Raw genomic sequence first — 24,090 nt, 5'->3', positions numbered from 1 at the left:
TACAAATCTTTTATACACACATACAAATCTTTTTTACACACACACAAATTCTTTTTACACACACAAATCTTTTTTACACATACAAATCTTTTTTACACACAGCACCATTCTCGCATGAAAATATCTTAAAAGTTTATTTTGTGACCCAGAAAGAGTAATATTTCAAACTCCGCCACTCTGTGTTCCTCCACCACTGCCTCTTTGAGTTTTGGACTTTGAGTTTTTGGAGTTTGAGTTTTGGATTCTGGGATATTACATATCGTCATTTCGAGCTGATTGGAGACCAGAACAGCCAATCAGATTTTTTGACATCCAAGTCTATGATTGGCTGGTTTTGTGGCACAAATATAACGGTGTACAGAAAGAGTTGAGCGCGCACAGGCAGAAATGTTAAGAATGCGAGCAACACATTGCGAGCGAACGCAAATGCAAAAACTGAGTGAGAGGGGCTGCTATTGTGTGTGTGTATGGATAATAGCAAACACTGAAATACATTTTTTGCACGCAGCAATTAATTTTGTTCAATCAAATTCAGCTTTTGTTCGCTCAAAATAAATTTCTCCTCAAAATACAACACTTGCACCTGCAAACTTTTTTTTTACCTGCGCTCAATTTTTTTTTTACGTGCGCTCAGAATAGTGGCACAAAAATAATGCCATACTCTCCCTCCCTTGTCTTTCCTGCTTGGCTTCTCATGTCTTTTGGGTTTGTTTTTTTTTATGATTTTATGGCTGGCCGACATGATAGACAATGGCAGGGCTGTGAGTACTCAGACTGATTTTGAGATCAGTTCTTCAGCAACAACAGTTCAACAACAATGGATTAAATACAGTTCTGTGTGAAGTTGAAGCAATTGCAATTGATCAACCCATAACAAAGCTGCCTGATGATCCAAAAGACCTAGAGTCATTTACTCCAAATCACATCCTCCTGATACGTGAATACCTGCCTTTGTTACACAAGAGACAAAAAGACAACCAAAAGAGGAAAAATCTAAAACCAGGGTATATAGTTATTTTAATGGGTTCTTCTGTCCCCCGAGATTCTTGGCCCCTTAGACGTGTTCGTGAAACCATTCATGATAAAAATGGACTTTAAAGACAAAGACCAACATTCTTGAAATCCCTGTAACTAAACTTTGTCTTTTACATTAGACTGTAGTTTAAAAGTGTATTTAAGTGCTTTTATTTTATTTTATTTTTTGTGTGTGTGTCTAAAATGGAAGTACTTTATTTTTAATTTGGCTCCTTATTTGCTTTATAATTAGAATTGTCATGTCTGACAGCCATTGCACTTAGGGCCTGGTGTGTAGGAGCCATTTTTGTGTTTTGCTTATTACCTTATGTGTGCCTCTAGGTGTCACTTTTTTGTATTTGTAAATGATTGTATGGAAGGTAGAACATTTAATTAGGGTCAGGTGTTGCTGGTTGGAAGGACCAAACAGTTTGTGACTGCGGTGATTTATGTTGGATGATGTTGGATCTTACGATCAACTGTGAAATATCAAATGCAATCAACGGTGATTGCTTAGACTGCTTAAACTGACAAGGTACAGCTGGAGTTATTGACTGGACTTTCTTGTCAAGTTCACCAGTCATACACCTCAGTGGCTTCAAGCGTAGGCTTAGCCTGTACACCTGTTATATGGTTGTATTTGTATTTGACTCTCACATTAAGGGGTTTTGGGGTGAAAAAGTTAATGTTCATCCTCAATCTTCGTTCTGCAAATTTGTTTGTATTATCTTAACCATAGCTCTGTAGCTAGCCATTCTATGCCAGCTAGCCCAACTTCATAAACCATACAAACACTGGTGCTGTTTAATTTAGTGTTTTTAGAAATCCGTCAGTCAGAAGGATGATCTGATATCGTAGTGTTGGTGTTGTTCCCAGATCATCATGAAAATGTTGTTCCAGGTTATTCTTTTGCGCGCCAAGCCATTCGTGCATTTATGAAATTCCAATGTTGCAAGGACAATATCAGTTCTGCTTACCATTTATTAAAGGGTCAGGGTCAGGGTCCGTTGATCGGCGGACAGAGGCGGTTTCTCGCAGCTTAAGTACAGTTTTTTGTTTTACGGCAGTTTTTCCCAAAGTCGCAAAAGTATGACGTCACAACATTGATTGGTCACTTGCAATGTTGATCCTGGAACAACATTTAGTATGATGATCTGGGAACAACACCAACACAATGATATCAGATCGTGCCAGTCGGATCATGGCATTTCATCTTTAGATGGAAACTGGCAAACTAACTTCCTGCTAACTTCAAACTCTCTTTCATGCATGCCTGGATGTTAATGTTACTGTAACAGCTGGGAGGCAGCCACACTGATCATTTTATTGAAGATGAAATCATTTGGGCCACTTTTAACTCCGTGATACCACAGTGTTTGTTTTGGCTATGGAAATCAAAGAAGAGTGGACCCAGGAATGGATAATGATGTTGTTTTTATGCTTGCTGTGCAACCTGTGTCATGGGTGTCGCTCGCTGATTTTGATATCACATCATGAGGCATTCGTCACAATATTTGCGGCCGATTGTGTGGCTCTCGATTTCTCGTAACGTGGCGGGTTGTGTCACAGCTGGGTTGAAGACACAAATGTTTGAGTGTGTTTGTTTTTAATGATATTCCAGTACAGAAACTCGGATACAGTTATACAGAGGACAATGTTGCAGCTGTTTAAAAATTGGAGACTTAGTTTTTCCAAAGTGTTTTTAACAATTTGCTTCTGGTTTTGATTTCTTCTCTTCCTACATCAGTACATTTGTGCCCAGCACCTATCATTCAGAAGAATACTGCAGCAGGTTACCACACCTTAATAGTGGCATTAATATAAGTGACTGCATGCTGATGTTGTGGCAGTAAGCAGAGTGATCAATGCGGAGGGTATGCTGGTGCCCGTAAGAGGCAAATTTAAAAAAATGTTAAAATATAATACATCACAAGCCCACGTGGGGGTTTTGAAACAAATTTAACACTGCCAGCTTTGCACAGATCCACAGATGTAAGCTACATTCATGTCTGTGTTTTTCCTCCATATTCCCGTGGGCAGCTCATCACCTCTCTACCAGAAAATGTACACTACCAGTCAAAAGTTTGGACAAACCTTCTCATTAATGGATTTTCTTTATTTTTACTATTTTATACTATTTTATAATCTGTGCCAGTGGGAGCATGTAGATGTTAAACAGAAGGGGTCCCAAGATGGAACCTTGGGGAACTCCACATGTGATACTTGTCTGCTCAGATGTGAAGTTACCTATTGATACAAAGTATTTCCTGTTTTCTACGTATGTTTTGAACCAGTTTAGTACAGTTCCTGAAAGACCTGTCCAGTTCTCCAGTCGTTTGAGTAATATGTTGTGGTCAACTGTATCAAATGCTGCACTGAGATCCAGTAAAACTAAGACTGACATTTTTCCACTGTCTGTATTCAGACATATGTCATTGAACACTTTGGTCAGAGCAGTTTCAGTGCTGTGGTTCTGTCTAAAACCTGACTGGAAGGCATCGTAGCAATTATTCTGTTTTAAGAAGTAACTGAGCTGTTGAGAAACTGCTTTTTCAATGATCTTACTTAAAAACGGGAGATTTGAGATCGGCCTGTAGTTGTTCATTTGTGTCTTGTCAAGATTGTCCTTTTTCAGTATAGGTTTGATTACAGCAGTTTTTAGTGATTCTGGAAACACACCTGATAATAAAGAAAAGTTGACGATCTGTAACAGGTCTGACTCTAAAGTCTTTGAGACCTTTTTGAAAAAACTTGTTGGCAGGACATCTAAACAGCAGGAGGAGGAGTTCAGTTGACCTAAGATGTCCTCCAGGTCTTTGCTGTTAATAGGGTGAAACTGTTTCATGGTGTTTAAACAGTTTTTTGGTGGACACAGTACATATCCTGGATCTGCTGTTGATGTACCAATTGCTTGTCTAATTTTTTGGGTTTTTTCAGTGAAGAATTTGGCAAAGTCATTGCAGGCCATGGTCGAATGAAGTTCAGCTGCCACTGACACAGGAGGGTTTGTTAGCCTGTCAACTGTAGAAAATAAGACCCGAGCATTATGGCTGTTTTTAGTGATGATGTCAGAGAAGTAGGACCTCCTTGCATTCCTCAGTTGTAAATTATAATTGTGAAGTTTCTCTTTATAAATGTCATAATGAACCTGGAGGTTTGTTTTTCTCCATCTGCGCTCAGCTTTCCTACACTCTCTTTTTTCATTTTTCACCAGTGTGGAGTTTCTCCATGGGGACTTTTTCCTTCCAGAGATAACCTTCACCTTAATGGGAGCAATAGTGTCCATTACATTTAACATGTTAGCATTGAAGCTATTGACGAGCTCATTGACTGACCCTCTGGACAGGTCAGGTGTTAAAGAGATACAATTTCTCATTACCTTCAATAGTATAAGTTTGCTTTTTTTCTAAAATATGGAAGTCTTATAAAGCTTGTGTGATTTACTAGTGATGATATCCTCTTTGCAACAAAGGAAGGTTCTCCTTCAGTTTCCATTAGGAAGAAAGCAATTAAACAAAACAAGCAGATGCGAATTTTACAAAAGATTTTATTTGCTCTTCACCTTTCAGGCTACACAGAGGAGGCTTCTTTTCTTGGTAGCAGCTGTTCAAGGGGAAACTTGCAGTTATTGCATAACAATGTTCTTTAACCATTTAGTATTCCAGATTTAGCATTGGAGATTATGTATCGGAATTTCAGGAGCAGGACCACATCTCCAAACACGCTCCTTCCAGCTGTCATCTAAATAGGTTCCCCCAGTTCTGCAAGCCGATCATTCTCGTTTTCGTGCCCCACCCTCCCTCCTTCTTCACTTCTATATAGTACCTGGGAGCCATCACCAGTCCCCTTTGAGGCCTTCCACAAACTGCAGCTCAATTCATGTCAAAGCATTCACTTTTACCTACTAAAACGCTGTCAAACTTAAAGTGAGGATGTTGGCCCAGCTAGTGAAATAAAGTATGTCAATAAGAATTAGGTTTCCTCTTTGTGTGTGGCATTGTCCATGGTGTAGTGAGTGATATCTATAATGGGAACTCTTAAGTGTATCTATTACATCTGTGGATGTCCAGCTATGACTATCCAAAATTTCCATAGATAGTGTCCTTCATTAATATCTACCAAGGCAGATTAAGGCTAGATCTCACCCCAGTTATCCTATCTCTTAATTGTCTTTATCAGCTTATCACAGTAGTCCCTGAAGGACAGCACACTCTTTTCTATACTTCAAAGGGTCCAAGCAAAAGCCACTGGCCAGAGAACATCATTAGGTCTAACCTTTGTAATAAATTGATATTTTTAATTGTTGTTCCTTGTTTGTGTAATCTGAGACTACGCAGCAAGAAGACACTGGGTTGAAGTAATGTGAACATTTGGTAGTTCTAGATTTTTTTTTTTTTCTTTTAAGATTTTAAGATTTAAAGGTTTTTCATCAGAGTTCAAATTTTGCTAGTTTTGAAACTAACCACAATTCTGTGTTCTGGTACAGGTTGGGAACTGGTTTCATCTCCACTGCCTGGATGGAGCTGTTAAAGCATTTTAAAAAGAAGTTGGTTCTCGTCTTCATCACTGCACTCTTCCTCTTTTTGGTCTTCACTGTGAAAACGCCCAGCACATACAACTCAATCCCAAAACCATCTGGGCCGCAAAGTGCTTGCTCCATGAGGATATCCGAGCAGACCATCACGCCGCTTAACAATACCAAGCACTTACTGGTGTCAGCCTACATGGACCAAAGAGTGAAGGATTTTGATATACGCATCATTGGCATATTTAGGAGAGACTCCATCCAACCCCTTCACTGCTTTTTCTGCTGTACTGGTTATTTGAGTAAAACCACTCCAGCAACAATTTTACAGCATCCAGATAACTTTGGTTTTCCCTTTGTCACTACGGATGTCATGTGTCAGATTCCTCAGAACTGCAATGCGACACGTGTCACTCTCTTGACTACACCAGACAAAGAGAGTCCATCTACTGATCAATGGCTCCCAATAAGAAACAAAGACACAGTTGGACAGAAGGAAGAAAACATGCAGTTTGACTTCACAGTCTGCATCTCTAACCTCTTTGGTGACTACAACAATGTGCTTCAGTTTGCACAGACTCTGGAGATGTACAAGTGAGTACTGCAACACCACCACAAGCTACAAAGTCAAAAATGTGCAACAGCAGCTGGTCCTGACACAGAATGAAACCTAACAAGCTCTGCAAAGGCTCCTCTTCAATGCAGTGTCTGGATTGTATCACATTGCACAGTTGTGTCTGTTACTCCTGTTGCTTCTGGAGTAACAGACACAACTGTTGGACAGTGTCTTGCCCCTCAGAAGTCTATCACTTGGCACTAAATATTTATGGGAGCACGGTTTAAAATTCTGCAGGAGCTGTACGTCTTTTCAGACACTGTAGGAAAATGGATTTTTAGCCCTGTAAACTGTGGATTTCCAGCTGTTCAGAACCAGTTAGGAATAGACAGTGTCCCTCCTACTTGAGAAACACCACAGTCTACTCTTAATGATTATAATATTATTTTTTGTCTGTGTATTTTATCAGTCACATAGCTGCAAGCTATTGTGACAGGTACAGGCTAATACAGTATAAATAGTATAACACAGTATAAATATTATACTAAGGATAGAAAAATGACCAACTGTTTGCTATATAAACCACAATTGTTTTTAGTAATCTGTTTTGTTTGCTGACAACGATGAACTAATTTGCCTTATTTTTGGGGCGATCGTGGCTCAAGAGTTGGGAGTTCGCCTTGTAATCGGAAGGTTGCCGGTTCAAGCCCCGGCTTGGACAGTCTCGGTTGTTGTGTCCTTGGGCAAGACACTTCACCCGTTGCCTACTGGTGGTGGTCAGAGGGCCCGGTGGCGCCAGTGTCCGGCAGCCTCGCCTCTGTCAGTGCGCCCCAGGGTGGCTGTGGCTACAATGTAGCTGCCATCACCAGTGTGTGAATGGGTGGATGACTGGATATGTAAAGCGCTTTGGGGTCCTTAGGGACTAGTAAAGCGCTATATAAATACAGGCCATTTACCATTTATTTTGTCCCAGGTTGCTGGGTGTGAACAGAGTGGTGATCTATAACACCAGCTGTGGTCCAGAGCTCAATCGCCTGTTGCAGAGTTACAGCGACGAGGGCTTTGTGGAAATGGTTCCTTGGCCCATTGACAAGCATCTGAATCCATCTCGTGGCTGGCTTCACTCAGAGCATGGAGGAGACGTGCACTACTTTGGCCAGCTGACCACACTTAATGAGTGCATTTACAGATCAATGGAGCGTTCTCGCTATGTCCTGTTGAATGACATTGATGAGATTATAATGCCATACCAGCACGATGACCTGATGTCTTTGATGAACACGCTCCGAAATCAGCATCCAAATGTAGGCTGTTCTTGTAATAAATTTGAAAATACATTTCATCCAAAATTCAGTATCCCATACAATAAGTTGTATTTGACTTGTTTTTATCTAATTTGAAGGCAGGGGTGTTCCTTATTGAGAATCATATTTTCCCAAAGAAACACTTTGAGCCAAGCGGACGGTTTCACCTGCCTCAGTGGAACGGGGTGCCAGGAATTAATATTCTGGAGCACATCTACAGGGCGGACCCCGCCAGAAACATATACCATCCACACAAGATGATAGTTCGGCCAAGGTAAGCTGAATTTGTCAGACGGAAGATTTACTCTATTTAGGATACAGTTCTTCGGTTTACTTAATTATACATTTGACTGCAAGTTAAAAAAAAAAATAAGTACCTTAGTTATTGAACTTGATAAACCATGATATGAGATATGAGAAACATCAAAACTGGTTGGAATGACAGTCCCAGGTACAAAACACATTTAACAAAAGTTCTTATTTTGTTCCTATCTAATTTGATTAACATTTGAACTTTCAGATTTGAAATATGTCATATTGCTCATACAGAACTAACACAAAATGTAAACATGAACCCAGGAAACAGAAACCTTGAGGGAAGGCTCCCTACGGGTTTCCTAAAGGTCACAGTTTAGAGAATGTCCGAACAACCTGAGGGTTATTTTTGCCAATTTTTCAGAGATCATCCCTTAAGGTATTGCCAGAAAACCCAGGGAACATTCACTAAGGGTCCCCCAAGACTGATTTGTGAAACTTTCAAAGAACCTTCAGGGCACTCCTAAAGAGCAGGATCTTCAGTAATCGGTGTACCCTTAACTCCTAGCAGTTAACTGTCTTGTGTTTTGTGTCACAGAATGGTGGAGTGGACTTCAGTCCATGAAGTGATCAAGAATTTTGGAGAACGCTACAAGGTTCCACTCGATGTTTGTCGGATCATTCATGTCCGTGTGGCTCTACAGGGATCATTAACCCTGGAGCAGCTTAATGTGGATAAACGACTGTGGGACTTTCAGGAAAAACTCATTCCCAACGTGGACAAGGTGTTGAAGAGGGTGGGGATGTTGAACTTGACATAGAACTAATGGATAAGATGTACAGGCACTACGATGGACACTTGTTAAACACAGTGAATCAGATCGTGAATGTGCATCTTTGAATCAGGGGCATTTGTGAATTCATTGTGTCATTGTTTTCTGAATAGTTTGCTTATTTTGCACCAAGTGCCAGTAAAATCCCTACACTTACATGAATATGGCTTAATTGCCTACCTTGAATAACTACAAGTGTTTTGAAGAACACATTGGTTCCAATGCTGTGTGATATGAGTGTGACCATTTAAATAGTCCTCCCATCAGAGATGGGGAAAGCATTTTTATCTGGGGTGGCTGTAGCTCAGGAGGTAGAGCAGGTCACCTATTAATTGTAAGGTTGGTGGTTTGATCCCTATCGAGTCACCACAATATGCCAAGTATTCTTTGGCAAGACAATAACACCAAGTGTCTCTGTAATGTGTTAGATAGAAAGAGCTTAGGGAATAAAGTTTAAATACTATTTTGAGAGTAAAGTCAACATGTAAATACAAGGTCTTGAAAGACGAGGCCCTTCCTCCTAAGGTCTAAGGATAATGTTGGTAATATAAAATTCTTATATATTTTATCATTTGTTGTGACCTTGACCCAGTTTTCCCCAAAATGAAAGGCTCATGCTGTTATTGGTATGAACCATCACAGTTTGAAAATGATATCTTAGACCCGTACTCGCATTCCAGCCTTTACATTCATTACATAATTTACATTCAATAACTAGAGACGGTTGTGTGAGAAAAGTAAATAAGCATTTTGTGAAATACTCAGAACAGCCAGATTGGCACCAACAACCATGACACGTTCACTAAAAACACCTTTGTTCACCATTCAAATACTGTTTTGACTTCAGGGAGTTGTCTTGACCATGGTCGTGTCCAAATTCATGGGCTGCATCCTCCTGAGGCCGCATTTGTAGACAGCGACGCGCCGAAGGCTGTCCAAATTCGTAGACTCCTCCGAATGTAGCCGACAAATGCGTCCTCCTTTTCCCCGAATTTGAAGGATGGGTCGGGTGTGTCCTTCGTGGCCTACCATATCCCAGAATTCATAGCGCGGCCCAGCCAAACTCCAGTTTCCAACAATGGCGGCTGCTACTAAGTTTTAAAATTACTCATACTAATCTTTCTGGGTCACAAAATAACCTTTTAACATATTTTCAGGCGAGAAAGTAGTTGTGTAAACATCAAATATCTGCTCGGTTTATCAAGATATCGCATATTTGCAAAAGTGCTTCGACGTTTTCGGAGGCTTCTGCTACCCACCAGCTCGATAGCTAGCCGGGAGCTCGAGGGTTACTGATGCGGCCGAGAACGGCACAACTCCCGGCACATCATTTTCAGATCACCGCGGACTTTCGCTGCTCGGGTTAAACGTAATATATGTCACTTAGACAACCTAAAAATGTTATTGTTGGGCTTTTTTCAGTGTTTTGTTTGTTCGTGAGTAAATCGGTTTGGCTGAGATTAAAGTTATTAGATTAGATTAGATAAAATAAAACTTTATTAATCCCCCTCCTCCTTGGTTTTTACACAGCTGACTAAACGTCAAACAGAAAACTGATTAAACATAAGTATGAGCCAGTCGAGAATTTACGCCAGTGTCCTGTTATATTTTAGATAGCAAGGAGCAGACGGCTGAGTTTATTAAACTCCACCGAGACAGCGGCGACGCTAATCTGAAGGCTAGACCGTCCAATTTCACGGCCGTTTACTTCCGGCCTACCCGACCTTCTGAGGACCCGGCCCACGTAGACCGCAAAGGCCGGGTCCTCAGGAGGATGCAGCCCATGAATTTGGACACGACCCATGTCCATGTGCCTAAATGCAATGAGTTGCTGCTATTGCGTATTTTTAAAAATGATTTATATATCTATTTTTTTTAATCAAACAAACTGTGATCATTCATTTTGCTGTAACCAGCAAAATAAAATCTTTGTTTTTCTTTTTTCTCTTTGTTTTTGTGAGCAAATCAGGTGCATTGTAAAAGGTTAATTTTCTAGCATAAGGGAAGAATGGATGAATTGATAAATGAATGAATGGTTGGATGAATGAATGTATTCCTCTGGTTGTACAAGTCTCCTCTGTAACTACTGCAAATGATTATTTGAGGTTTGGAGGTATTTAAGCTAAATGATTACTTTTGTTTTCCACCAGTAATATTTAATGTTTAAGTGTGTATAACAAAGACAAAAGATAATTGCGATTCATTCTTTTCGAAAGCCATCGGTGTGGCATAGCATGCCATTTTCTTTGTATTCAGAGGACAGTTTTAAAAATGTATGTGGAGGTTTGGTTTTTGAGGGGTTTAACAGCTTTTTTTAACAGTTGTGGGTGGATGACATTAAAAAAAAATAATAATAATTTACCTGTATTCACATTTCATGTCTTTTTATATTTCTATTCACCAACATTTAAAAAAGATATTCTAGTATTAGCTCCAGGCCTTGAGAGCCGGTGTCCTGCAGGTTTTAGATGTGTCCTTGATCCAACACAGCTGATTCAAATGGCTAAATGACCTCCTCAACATGTCTTGTAGTTCTCCAGGGGCCTGGTAACGAACTGATCATGTGATTCAGGTGTGTTGACCCAGGGTGAGATCTAAAACCTGCAGGACACCGGCCCTTGAGGCCTGGAGTTCCCCACCCCTGATCTGATAGGTTCAATGTTTTTGAGAAAGTAAGGAGATTAATAGAAATCCGATCCCTCGTATCTTCTTCCAGCAACGGCTCAAGGCTACTTAAAGAAATGTCGGCAAACCTGTTTTGACAAGTGGGGAAAAAAGAAAACAAACAGAGCCACAGAAAGCTGCAACCATTTTCAAACTGACCATTTGGCAGCGTTATCAAAGTATCATTGTTCTGAAATGGTAAAATCCTTTTTTGAATAAAACAATGTGACCACACATCTATTTTTCAGGCCATGCCACTGCAAAGCAAATCCTCTCCCACTCACACAGAAAAGTTGACCCCACACACACTGGACACGGACACAGATAAAAAAAGCATCATCATTTGGAAACTATTTATTGAACATTTGCAACCAGTTAAATACAGAACTCTTTTCTCTCTACATCCCTCAACAGCAGGGACTGGCTCCACTTCATTACACTCTTGAGAGGAGGGAATGTTACAGGACTTGGTAAGGCGCACACTGTGCTGGAAGTCTTTTGGCTTTCTTTCTTCTGATAATAAAGAGAAACGAAATCTGCCTCTCAAATGTCCAACTCTGCTTCCTCTCCTCGCAACTGTTTGACCTGCAGCCAGGTGCTTCTGTCAATCCATACAGCCCGTGGCAAAAATGACACAAATAGGAGGCGAGAAGAGAAAACTGGTATAGACTACTGAGAACAATCCCTACTGGATGTAGTCTCAGATGTGTAGCCATGACTGAAAAGCTAAAAGTAAAATGATCAACATGAATATATTAGAAAAATGGCAATTAGTCTTTAATGAACACCTCGCCTCACCACCTCCCAAACAAGTTTTGGGTTATAAATTAAAACTGTCCAAATAAAATCAATTAACCAAGACTTTGGGCCCCTGTTCAGTTCCACTTCAAGACTGGAAAATCGTCATTGAAAAAAAACAAATGGCACTTTTCAGTCTCTTGAACTGGAATCTAGAATCTCGACTCCAATGACATCGACCCCAACCCTAAAAAATCAACTCTAATTTACATATATGGGTGAGGTGCTCTTCAAGCCTCTGCCATTTTAGCAGTTGTTCCCCAAGGGACAATGAGAAGGGGGCTCTGTGGTCTCTTGGGTGGGGTCGGGGTGAGGTGTGGGGCTAGGCCACGGTTTTGAAGGTCTGCAGTATGAGGTTGGTTTGGTGGATGAGCCGGTTTGCGCTGATGAAGACATTTATTGCCCTGGGAACAAAGAAAAATGATAGCTTGTGAAAACTCACTGGAGAACATCATACACAGTACAACAGAGTGAACAACAACTTTAGAACAAGAGTGGAAAAGCTGCCTTCCCTTATCTAATTGGTTAAGGATATTCAAATCTAAACAATAGGAGTAGAAGTCCTGCAAGCATGGATGCTCCTGTGACCCTCTCTAACAACTTTATCCACAGTTGACACAAAACAGGATGACACTTTGTTTGCACACGGACAAAAGTCATACCTTGGAACACTTTGCATTAGTTATTATCAATCTGATGATAACCAACTATGAGCTAGTTCCTCCTACAAAACCACGAACACCAGTTTTCTCAAATAAGGACTGCAGTAACGTTAACATTTTGCCGCTTCAATTGCAATCTCCCACATCCCAAAATATGGAATCTTTTCACCCAATTTCTATAGTGGCTATATCTGAAATAAAATCCTCAACTTACCCACAACCATAAAACCCCAAGTTTTTGACTCTGTTGGGGTTTCTGTGGTCACACTCATAAATTGCTCTTTGATGCAAGACTGTCCCCCCAAGTGCTTTAAACAGGGGGTTATCCAAACAGCAATACACACAAGTTATAGACCTCTTTAAAACTTCCTTTCATTGCTAAAATATTTGAAAAATTTGCTGAGACAAGGTGTTAGAGAAGCCCGATATTCCAGATAACTTTGGTTTCAGGATGTTACAGTCCACAGAAACAGCTCCTTAAAGTCTCAAATTCTGATAGCTGTAGATACGGGTGACTGTTGATGTCTTGTTTTGCTGGATCTTAGCTCAGCCACTGATACAGTTGATCATCAAATCTTCTACGTTGACAAATCTTAAATTATGCTTTATTATTCAACAATTTCTGAACCCGTTTCCTCTGTTTTTAGAAACCACTGCTTTCTTGAACTTTTACTGTGAAATATCTTTATGCACACTATATGCAACAACGACCAGGCAGTTTTAGAAAATACATTTGCACATGTTTAACAGAGACACACATTATATGACAGGCACACAGAGCTTACCAACTCTTTTTTATGTTTTAATGCAATTCAAGATTCAATAGAATCTGTCTTTAAAACAGGGTACTGATTAGCTGAGGCATAACACGTGGTGCCATACTTACTTTCCATCTTTGAAGTATGTTTTGAGGGTGTCACTGAAACTTTTGGAGTATTTCACAAACTCCTTTTTCTGGTGTTCCAGGGCCTTGCCGAGCAGAAAATAAAGCAAAAACATCCATTTGAAATGAGGGGAAAATGTGAAATAATTCAAGTAGTAGTAATTGTAGCGTATTCATTACTCACTCTGCGATTCTGGTACTGATATTTTTTAATGACATTGTTGACTGTGTCCAGAAGCTCTTTTATGGCGCTGGCAATGTCTCTGTGAAGTAAAATGAAACATTTTTTTTTTCAAACACAAATTCAACCAAGAAGCTAAAGGATAAAATCGGAATCAAGCACTACCTCAACCCCTTCCCCCGATATATCTCGAACATCTATTAGAGATGTCTGCTAGAGCTTGTTGGATGGATCTAAATATCGACAGTATCGATACCAACGCAGGTATTGGTATCAGATAGATACTAGCAATACTGAATTTATGCAAACTCAGTATATAGCCTACTGAATTGTGTTAAATCAATAATATTTTTTAGGAAACTGGAATCATGCACTATGAAAAATGTTTGAACATTTTGCTCAATATTTCTCCAAAGGTCTTCAATGATTGTTGTAGAATTTTCAAAACAAAATCGTCCAATTTAGCAGTATTTTCCAGATGTTTTACTACACAATTTCAAACAAAAGGGCCACAGGAAAAGTGTAAGGTGTCCATTTGGAAGATGTGATGGAAAATTTAAAACAGCTATTGGGCCTTAAGAAGAATGCAAGCATAAAAGAGCATATTTACCAGTTTTTATCCATCTTTGAACAATCTCCCTATAACATTTATTAGAGCATAGAAAAAAAATCCAGCACTGCATTGTTATAAATTAACAGTTATAACAAAAAAAATAGATCTCAACTCAGCAAATTTCAATGTATGATTCTTGAAATAGTTATTAAATATATAGATAAAGAGTCACGCATCTTATAAGGAAGAGAAAGTGAAAATTTCAACCACAAACACCTGCATCATAGTAGTATGCAAATACTATGGTGCCCATTTCTAATTGTGTGGAGAGACAGAATGCATATGTGCAATATCCGCTTTCATTTGTAATCTGGTGGAAACCCTGGAGCGTGTGTGTGCATTCGCACTCACTTGATAGTTTGTAGGAAGCGTACTCTGTCATTGATCTCATCTGGGATTTTGCTGAGGATGTGTTTAAGAGCTCTGGCCTTCTCATTTAGGTCCTGGAACTCCTGCTCAGGTCGGTCAATCATGAACTCTGCAGGGGAGATGAACAAAACAAAACAAAAAAACGAAACACACACACACAAAAAAAAAAAAAAGATGTTTAGCACACCCACAAAGACTAGATGATTTACAACATCTAACAGAGCATCTTAACATAGCATCTAAAGTGAGGCTGTATCGAAAAACAACACAAGCCTGTACTTGCACTGACATTAGCACAATTAGATGCATGAAAATACCATTAAGCAACACAGCATCTTAGAAACATCTCATAAAAATCTGTGTGCACCAGAGAGAAAAACTAATTCATGGCTCTCTGCAGATTTTGAATTACATAAAGGTGTCTTATTATCAACTGCAAAATCAAGCTGTTTTGTGTGTGTGTGTAAATGTGTGTGTAGATGAATTATGTTTTTCATAAGCTGCCAAATCAAAACACTTTAGAATTGGACATGGAAGTAAGGAAGGAAGGAAAGAAAAGAAAAGAAAAGAAAACAAAGGGAAATCAAATCCTGACCAAGTATTGTGTCCTTGGCAAATCAAATATCTGGAATCCAGTTTTATTTGGTGTATTTTATTTGACTGTATGTAAACAACAAACAGCAAGCAGCTGCCCTAAATACAGAAGTATCAATTCTAGTTTTAACTTTCTAACTAGAAACTCAGCTGACTATGTTTCAACCCTCAGGTGTTTCCTGCAGAGTACACGCATTTTCCCATAAACTTCCAAAAGCGTGGGAGCAAACAATGTTTGCTTTAATAAAGAACAGAACAGATGTTCAGTGTTAAACCAATTAACTATTAGACGTGTCCTGGTGCATGCGTAACAATCAAGTTTCTCTGAATCATTAGACACACTGTCAGTACTGCAAATACAGTTTGCTTTGGCAAGATTAGAGGACACATGAATGTATCTTTGCGAGTGAACATATAATGTGACAACACAAGCCTTCCTGAGAATATAACACATTTACAAGGTGAAGTCAAGAACATTTCAGTGTGAAAATGCTGTCTCTCTACCCACCTTCCACATCATCAGCTGCCATGCGCAGTAGGGATTCAGTGAAGTTGATTTGGATGTTTTTTTTCTCCAAGATCTTCATTATGATGTCCTGAGTCAGGCCGGGGTTCTCCCTCTCCGCCTGACAGAAGAGGAGAGTCATACATGTGAGGTGAGCAAGACAAACAAGGCGCTCGGTTTGTCTTCTCCAATAAAAGCACCAGGGGGGCTTAGCCGAAGGCGCATAGGACAGAGTCAGAAATGTATTGAAAGTCAGGTGTCCCCTGTGACGCGCTCAGATGAATGTACAAAAGCTCTCCACCTGAATAATTCAACAAGGTAGGAAGCAGCGAGGGCAGCAGAGAGCCTAATCAGAGAGACAAGTGAACAAAAGCCCCACAAATGCCAAAGTAAAACAGCTGTAAAGGGATCAAATGTCCCTTTGGTTTGTATAATGATAAAGCCGCTTCAACTCTATTAATATTTCATTTGCGCGCGCACACACACACACACACACTTAACACAACTGGCATCTGGAGTGGTATAGAAGCAATCTATGCCTGTGCCACTGTGCTTCTATTATCCCAGTGCAATCAGAAGGTTGCTCTGTTATTAACAAAAACCTCTTCTGATCACTGCAGGCTGGTGTCCAAATCACAGCACGAGTGTGAATATCAGTGCCTCTCATGTTCTATTAATACCTGCTGAGTTAATTCATTTAAACACTAAGTATGAAAACTGAGGTGCTCAAGTTTAAGGAACATAAAAAAAACCTAATGCATAACTGATAATAAAGGTAAGAGTGCTAAGAGTTTTTTCCCCACATCTCTGGCCAGCTCCATTTCTAACAAACAAAAGGAAAAATACAGACAAATGAAAGCAGTAACATAATTCATTTTACAACGAGGAAAAAGAACCTATCCTGCGACATGAAAAGGTAGTAGAAATAAAATCTGGGAAAAAAACTGGACTTTGTATTTCACCAAAAATAAACAAATAAATCAGATAAGCACACAGCTGATTTTGACTACTTCCCAGTTAAAAACAATAGAAATTGCCCTTAGCCAATGAGCATATCCTGGATAATACACATATCTAACAATTGGAATAAAAATTTACAAAACTGACTTAACTTTTTATTCCGTATTACCCAAAGTGAGTGACTGAACCCACACTCTCATCAAAAAAATAAAATCTAAAGACCATTTTACCACAGACTTCTATAGGTGTGGATCCTTTTGCAACCACATGGATTGCCCCCTGGTGGTCATTAAAAAGAATGCAGGTTGAATATACTTCAGAAGTTAAACAGAAGCTACATCCAACTCTTACGCAGCTTCTATCTTTGTAACCTATCTTTGTTTGCATCAGACACACATTTTGCAATGACCCAGTTATCATGCCAGTCAAGGAGAATACATGCCTCTTGTTATTCTGCCAAAGCAACAAACTCATTATTGGTGAGGGCACCAGACAAAAAGCAGATGCACCTGCAATGTGTCACGCGAGCTGGAATGCAGCCTAGGTATAACAACCAAAGATGACGCAAAATTTGAAGGTGTGAGCAATACTTCATGTCTCGGGCCTTCTGCCTGATACACAGTCTTACCTTTATGAAGGCTGCTCTGAGAGTCTGAGCTGCTGATAGGTTGATCCTCTCCAGCTAAAAAAGGGGGGAAAGCAAACATGTTGATGCCAAATCTGGACATCCTGTGTCCATCACAGGTTATGTATACACATTTTTTTCATCCTAAATTAAAGCATTCTGATTAAAGATGTCAGGTCAGGTTTATACAGTCTTGCGTTAAACGTAACAGTAGTTACGTGTGAAATAAGTTTGGTTTTGGTATGTCTTTGATCAGCTCCCTGTAGGTGGGTATCTATCATGTCATCAAAGGAGAGCACATAATCACTTAATCATTTACAAAGAACAATTTTTATTTTGATACATTTATGAAAACACTTAGATGCCCCTTTGATGTGGACTGAAGTTTTGAGCCTCTGTATATGGACCATATTTAATATGTTTGGGCTTTTAAGCTGAGTGTAATCAGAATGCTGGGCTCTATGTAAAAACACAGCCACGCTGTAGTGCTGGATGATATGAAAAATAATCTGATCACATTGATCTTTTCCATATCAGTCGATATTAGTATCAATTAAACCACCGTTTCATTCTAGCTTTAAGGTTCCTTTTTACTCCTGATGTATGAAGATATAGTTTATTTTGCTTTAAATGTTATTTATTTTCTGTCTGAAGTTACACATGATATACTGTAAAACTTTAAACAACTGTATTTAAATACACGACACGGGTATATAATAAAGTCAATTCTAACCAGGCAAAAGCTTCAAGTCAAAGAAGTTAAAGAACGCAAACAAAGTGGAAAAACTAAATTCCAAATAAATAAAGTAGGTATCAAAACAATAAAAATAATTTTTTTTAAAGTAGTATAACATATTTTGTATAGATTCAAACTGTTTTACATTATTGGGAAACAAACCCACAAGTAAATAAATTCGAAATTAAGAACACTCTTCGTGGAAAACTTAAGAAACCTTCAAATGTAAACAAAGGAGAACAAACTAAACGCGTCATATTCACTCAATTATGCTTTGCTTTTGCTCTGACACAATAAATAAATAAATAAATAAATACAAATGAAGAAAAAAAAAAGAAGGTACAAGAAGTCCAGAAATGTCTCTTTGAAGTGAGCAGTGAGGCTCATGTGCATATATGACCTAACCATAAAACCTCTGTGTTAATGAAGTATAAGAGCTGTTCAGCTGTTTCTGTGGACACTGTGTGTAGATGAGAAATTGCCATCTGAGAGAAATATTTACGTCCTGGGACCTAGTAACAAGAGTTAGTGACTTTAATCAGCCGCTTAAATCCAACATTTTCTACTGTGCTTACCAACATTAAAGTGTTTGACAATTAGGGCTGCCACAAACGATTATTTTGATAGTCAACTAGTCACCGATTATTTTTATGATTAGTCGACTACTCAGATCATGCATCCATTGGATGTAATACGTACAGCTTATTGCACCAGCATGCATCTGCTCTTATATAACTATCATTAGCTTACAGCTTTAAGTGTTTAAGGTATGCGCCAACTAAAAATAAAGACAAGATAATAGTTTATTAAACTTTTAACATCTGCTCTTTGCTCCCTAAAATATAACAGGACATTGGAGTAAATTCTCTACTATCTCACACTTCTGTTTAATCAGTTTTTTGTTTAACGTTTGTTCAGCTCTGTGAAAGCTATAACTTTAATCTCAGCCAAACTGTTTTACTCAGGAACAAATAAAACACTGAAAAAAGCCAAACAACAATTTTTTTAAGTTATCTAAGTGACTTATATATCATGTTTAACCCGAGTAAGGAAAGACCGTGGGCGTTCGGAAAACATTGTTTTACATACATACTTAAATCCATCCATCCATCCATTCACTTCCGCTTATCCTTTTCAGGGTCGCGGGGGGCGCTGGAGCCTATCCCAGCTGTCATAGGGCGAGAGGCGGGGTACACCCTGGACAGGTCGCCAGTCTGTCGCAAGGCTAACACACAGGGACAAACGACCATTCGCACTCACATTCATTTGCACATTCACACCTACATACTTAAATCTCACTACTTATTCCTGCATCTTTCAGGATCTTACAAAGCTTCAAACGACGCGTCGACTATTCAATTAGTCGTCGACAATTTTGATAGTCGACGTAATCGTGACTAGTCTACTAATCGTGGCAGCCCTGTTGACAGTAAAGTGGGCAGCTACATTCAAGATATCACTGTGTTGGTTTGTTTTTTCTTTAGAATGCATGACATGAATGGTAAAGACTTGCATTACACGTGTATGTATAATGCAAATAAATGGTGTAAGGACGGCACTGCTTCAGATGGTAAAACCTATTTATGGAATTACGTGTGTCTATGCTTTCAACAGTTTGCAGTGTATGCTGCTCTGCTTCTTTGTCTGACTTTAAATAACCCAAATATCTCCACACTACCTCTGCCAAGTATGACTAAAAATAAAAACAACACAGACTGGTTTCTGATACTTGAGGTTATCACAGAAGTGCATTTTAGCAGCCTAAAACAAATGACAAGGTGTGTGTATGTATGTATGTATGTATGTATGTTTTGCATATTTCTCATGTTTTTATGTTTCAAACCATCAAACAACTCTTTATATTAGACGAAGATAACCCAAGATTCTATTTATTAGACAATCCAAACCCATCTGGTCCTATGTGAAAAAGTAATTGCTCCCTAAACCTAATAGGTTTGGCCAAAACTTCTTTATTTATTTATATTTTTCCCTTTTTCTTCTTCTTTTAAGTAAGCCATTTTCAAGCATGAACAGCCTGTCTAAGGTCATGCCAAAGCATCTCAATAGGATTAAAGTCTTGACAATGCCACCCCAAAACCTTCATTTTATTTTTTGTTTGGTTTTTATGAGCTTGAGCTTCAGTGCATGAATTGATGGCTGGACATTCTCCTTCAAGATTTTCTGGTAGGGAGCAGAATTTGTGGTTCCCTCAATTACGGAAAGTTATTCAGGTCCTGAAGCAGCTCAGACATGTTTGACTGTTGGTATGATGTTCTTTTATGAAATGCTGATGCAACGGGACTCAAACCTTCCAAAACTCTGGTAGACATGAGACAAACCTTTGTGTTCTTTTGGTCAACAGTGGTTTATACCTAGAAATTCTCCCATATGCCATTTTTTCTTATTGTTAAATCATGAAAAATGGCCTTAACTGAAGCAAATCAGGGCTGCAGTCCTTTTAATGTTGTTCTGGGTTTATTTGACCTCCTGGATACGTTGATGTGCTTTTGGGGTATTTTTGATAGGTTGCCCACTCCTGGGAAGGTTCACCACTGCTCCATGTTTTCTCCATTTGTGAATAATGGTTCTCACTTTGATTTGCTGGAGTCCTAAAGCAAACAAAGTGAATAATCCTTTCCAGACTGACATTTTCATCTCTTGACTTTCTTAAGCTCTTGGTATGATGTGTTTCTTTACGAGATCGTTTAGCCTACCTCGCTTTGTCTGACAGGTTCTATTTAAGAGATTCTTGATTCGCCAAGTAATCAGGTCTGGGTGTGGCTAGTGACATTCGACTCAGCTTTTCAAAAAATGTGGTTAATCAAAGTTGAGTTTCTCCCTTATTAAATGAAATAATCATTTTAAAACTGCATTCTGTATTTACTTCTGTTATCGTTTTCCAATATCTACATTTGTTTATTGATCCAAAACATATAACTGTATGTAATATGCAAAAAACAAACAAACAAACAAACAAACAAACAAACAAAAAAAAACAGGAAGTGGGCAAATACTTGTTCACAGCACTGTGTATGCATCTTTGTTTCTGCTATGCCGATTCATTATTATAATCACCTGCTATATGGATATATTTTCAAATGTGTTACTGGGTCTCTGGTTTCTCATACAGGCATGCTAATGCTGATAGCTTCCCTGCACATCTCCTGATGAGGGGATGTCCAGGGAAGCTATCAGCGCCTTTGTCCCCAGCATGTGATATTTTACCTCATTGAAAACTGGATACATCACGGCGTACAGCGTCATGGATACCATGGAGTTTGTCTCCGCTTCATTCTTCATCTCCTCCATTGTCATCCTCCAGGGAGGAGCAGCTCTGGTTGTAACAGTGAGGAAGAATCTGCAGCTCACATACACTCACACATACACTCAACCAGTCACACACACACACGCTCAAAACCACGCAAACTCCAGAGTATAGTAGCCTGAAGAAGAAAAATGTGAGACAGTAAAACAGAGTAAACAAAGAAACTGGATTTATAAAAGTACACAACTAAAACTCCTGAACACCCTAACAAACATATGAAATAATAAATATAACTTATAAAATCACTATGACACATTCCTTATAACCTCTATTTGTATTTGGTATTTATGCACTGTAATGTCTAATTCATTAATGTCAGATATTTATTCTGCAATGCCGACTCAATACTGTTTAACTAGCATTTTCTATCGTGTTCAGACAAAAAGAAAACCAAATTGACCATATTACTATTAGTTAGTAGTTAATACTATTGACCAGTATTGAAGTCATTTCAAAAGCTTTCTATTAGTTCATAAAGCTCTCAATGGCTTGCCTCCCTCCCTATCTCTGACTCAATGTTAACCCAATCAAACCTCTCAGGCCATCAAGTGCAGATCTTTTGAATATTTCCCAAATCAGATCCAAGTTTGCCGAGTGGTCTTTCTGCTACTGTGCTCCTGTTCTTTGGAACAAGCTGCTCGCTGACTCAAAACCTTGGGTTTTCCCATAAAGTTTTATTTTGCCATTTTGACTGCCTTAAGAGACTGTCAAACCTACGCAGGTTTTTAATGTTTCCATCATTTGTTTTAAGCACGTTTACGTACAAGGAAATTTTCTATATAAATAAAGCTGCCATTGCCATTCAAACACTGCTCTTTTGTGAGTCTGGAGAAGGGGAGTGGCACAGTTACCTGGCTGATGACAGCAAACCTTCAATGACCAAACAGCAACGTAAATATATGACAGTTGACGGAATTAAGAAGAGCTTATTAGAAGCAAGACACCATTCATAATTCTGTTGATTCATATCAAAATATGTAAAAGTCCAAAAGGAATGACAGGAATAACATTAACAACAACAAAAAAGTTTGGAGATGTAGATCAGACATTAGCCTCCTAAATACCATCTGGGGTATTCAGCTAGGCTAGCCAAATATCTCTCGATGTCATTACGTTTACATTAAAACAAATGTTTAGATTTTTTTTTTCAAAGTCATAAACTAGATTAACATTACTATTTTTCAACCAAACGCGATGGTAGCTGGCAAACCCAACCACTTAAGCAGCTTACTGGATGTATACAAGCCCAGGTATTTGAGACTCGGCTAACTGGACGTAGCTAACCGAGTAGATATAAAGTAGACGTTACATTGAGCTGGCTATTTTTCTTGAGACTGTTAAAATCAAGAGTCAGAACAACAAATGGGTGGGTATAGTATTATATTTGTCGCGATCTACCCGTAAAGATATCAACCTGAGGCCTATGGCCGAGCATATCGATGGTAGCGAACTGCTAGCAGTGAAGAGCCGAGCTTCCGTGCTAGCTCTGGTAATTTCTGGATTTATATTTTTTGAGATCCTAAAACATGCCAACCGGCTGGTTTAGGACAAATGTGTACATTACAGTATGTGTCAAAAATGTGAGCAGGTATCTACCTTTTGTCTGACTTCGTAAATGGGATGGTTACGCCGTCGATAGCCTTTTTAGCTGCTGTGTTTTCTCTACAACTTAAGGCGGAAGTTTTTTAGGACTGGCCCGAGCGACATCTTCCGGCCCGTTGCTACGTAAACACACACCGTCCAATCAAAGAGCGGATAAATTAAGCGACTCTGACGTCATTTAAATAGTTACATTGTACACGTAGTAGAGTTTTGAGTTACTTTGCGGAAGTCTTGTCTTCTCATGATAAAAATATCACACGGGCGTTTCTCTCCTTCGGACTCGGTAAGTTCTCAGGGGAATCCAGACTTGAGAGTCCAGGACTGAGACAGCAGTGTGGCAGCATCACAGCTCAGCTCAGCTCCATTGTGTCCTTCAGTTCCTTGTTGGGCTTAATTTCATTTTGACTAATATTTACAATGCAATGCAGATGCACTGTGAGCAGGTTGGACAGGGTAAGAAATGAAACAGCTGAGGTTGAGCCTCTGAAGCCAAGTCAGAGTGGTAAGGCTATGGTTTGGACATGTGCAGAGGGGAGGGGACAGTGGATATATTGCAGAATGGATGTTGAATATGGAGCTGCCATGGAGCAGGTAAAGAGGAGGACCATTGGTGTGAGAGAGAAAGGGTCCTAGGGAGACGGTGAGATGGAGACAGACATTCAGCTGTGGTGAAATATGGTGCTTCCCAAGAATTTAAACCCAATTTGATTTGGTAAATGTTGCTTTCAAAGTGGAAAAAAAAGAGCACCCAAACTATTTACTTAAATTAACTCATTCACTGCCAGCCATTGGCAGTGAATGAGTTAAACCCATTGACTCATTCACTGCAATTGACGGCTATAGACGTCAATGGCAGTGAATGAGTTAAAGTTGTAACACCACTGTAGTGCATCAGCTCATTATGTAGAATGACTGACGGAATCATATACACTGTGTTGTTGGACCATAATAATTGAATCAATGACAGGTGTTACTTAGATATTGTTGATAGCTCATTTATAATATTCCATTGAATCTGCAAAATGATAAGTAACTACAGCTTTAGCAAAGCAGACCTCAGGCCATTACACTACCAGTACCATGTCT

The 24,090-nt window shown here is 39.2% G+C and overlaps 2 protein-coding genes across 7 annotated transcripts in view; one reads left to right on the top strand and one right to left on the bottom strand.

Annotated features, from left to right (window-relative positions):
• The window catches only part of LOC101484629 (uncharacterized), a 49,406-nt gene extending 40,757 nt beyond the window's left edge, over positions 1–8,649 (top strand). For all 6 annotated transcript variants that reach the window (XM_076877389.1, XM_076877391.1, XM_076877390.1 and 3 more), the window contains 4 exons: positions 5,501–6,133; positions 7,069–7,399; positions 7,498–7,673; positions 8,253–8,649. In XM_076877389.1, coding sequence (XP_076733504.1) covers positions 5,501–6,133; positions 7,069–7,399; positions 7,498–7,673; positions 8,253–8,475 — 1,363 coding nt within the window. In that variant the 3' untranslated portion in view covers positions 8,476–8,649. The remainder of the gene's footprint in view (positions 1–5,500; positions 6,134–7,068; positions 7,400–7,497; positions 7,674–8,252) is intronic.
• Positions 8,650–11,490: 2,841 nt separating this feature from the next.
• On the bottom strand, positions 11,491–23,157 carry LOC101484359 (programmed cell death protein 10). Its single transcript, XM_004540271.2, has 8 exons — positions 22,999–23,157; positions 21,303–21,520; positions 17,345–17,398; positions 15,760–15,877; positions 14,640–14,766; positions 13,679–13,757; positions 13,498–13,580; positions 11,491–12,353 (listed from the first exon to the last, which is right to left on the bottom strand). Exons 2-8 carry the CDS (start codon positions 21,390–21,392, stop codon positions 12,272–12,274), a joined length of 633 nt encoding a protein of 210 aa, XP_004540328.1. The 5' UTR covers positions 21,393–21,520; positions 22,999–23,157; the 3' UTR covers positions 11,491–12,271.
• Positions 23,158–24,090: the final 933 nt, after the last annotated feature.

Source organism: Maylandia zebra, linkage group LG19, assembly GCF_041146795.1.
Source record: "Maylandia zebra isolate NMK-2024a linkage group LG19, Mzebra_GT3a, whole genome shotgun sequence".
Taxonomy (NCBI): Eukaryota; Metazoa; Chordata; class Actinopteri; order Cichliformes; family Cichlidae; genus Maylandia; species Maylandia zebra.
This window is presented reverse-complemented; position numbering and strand designations above follow the sequence as displayed.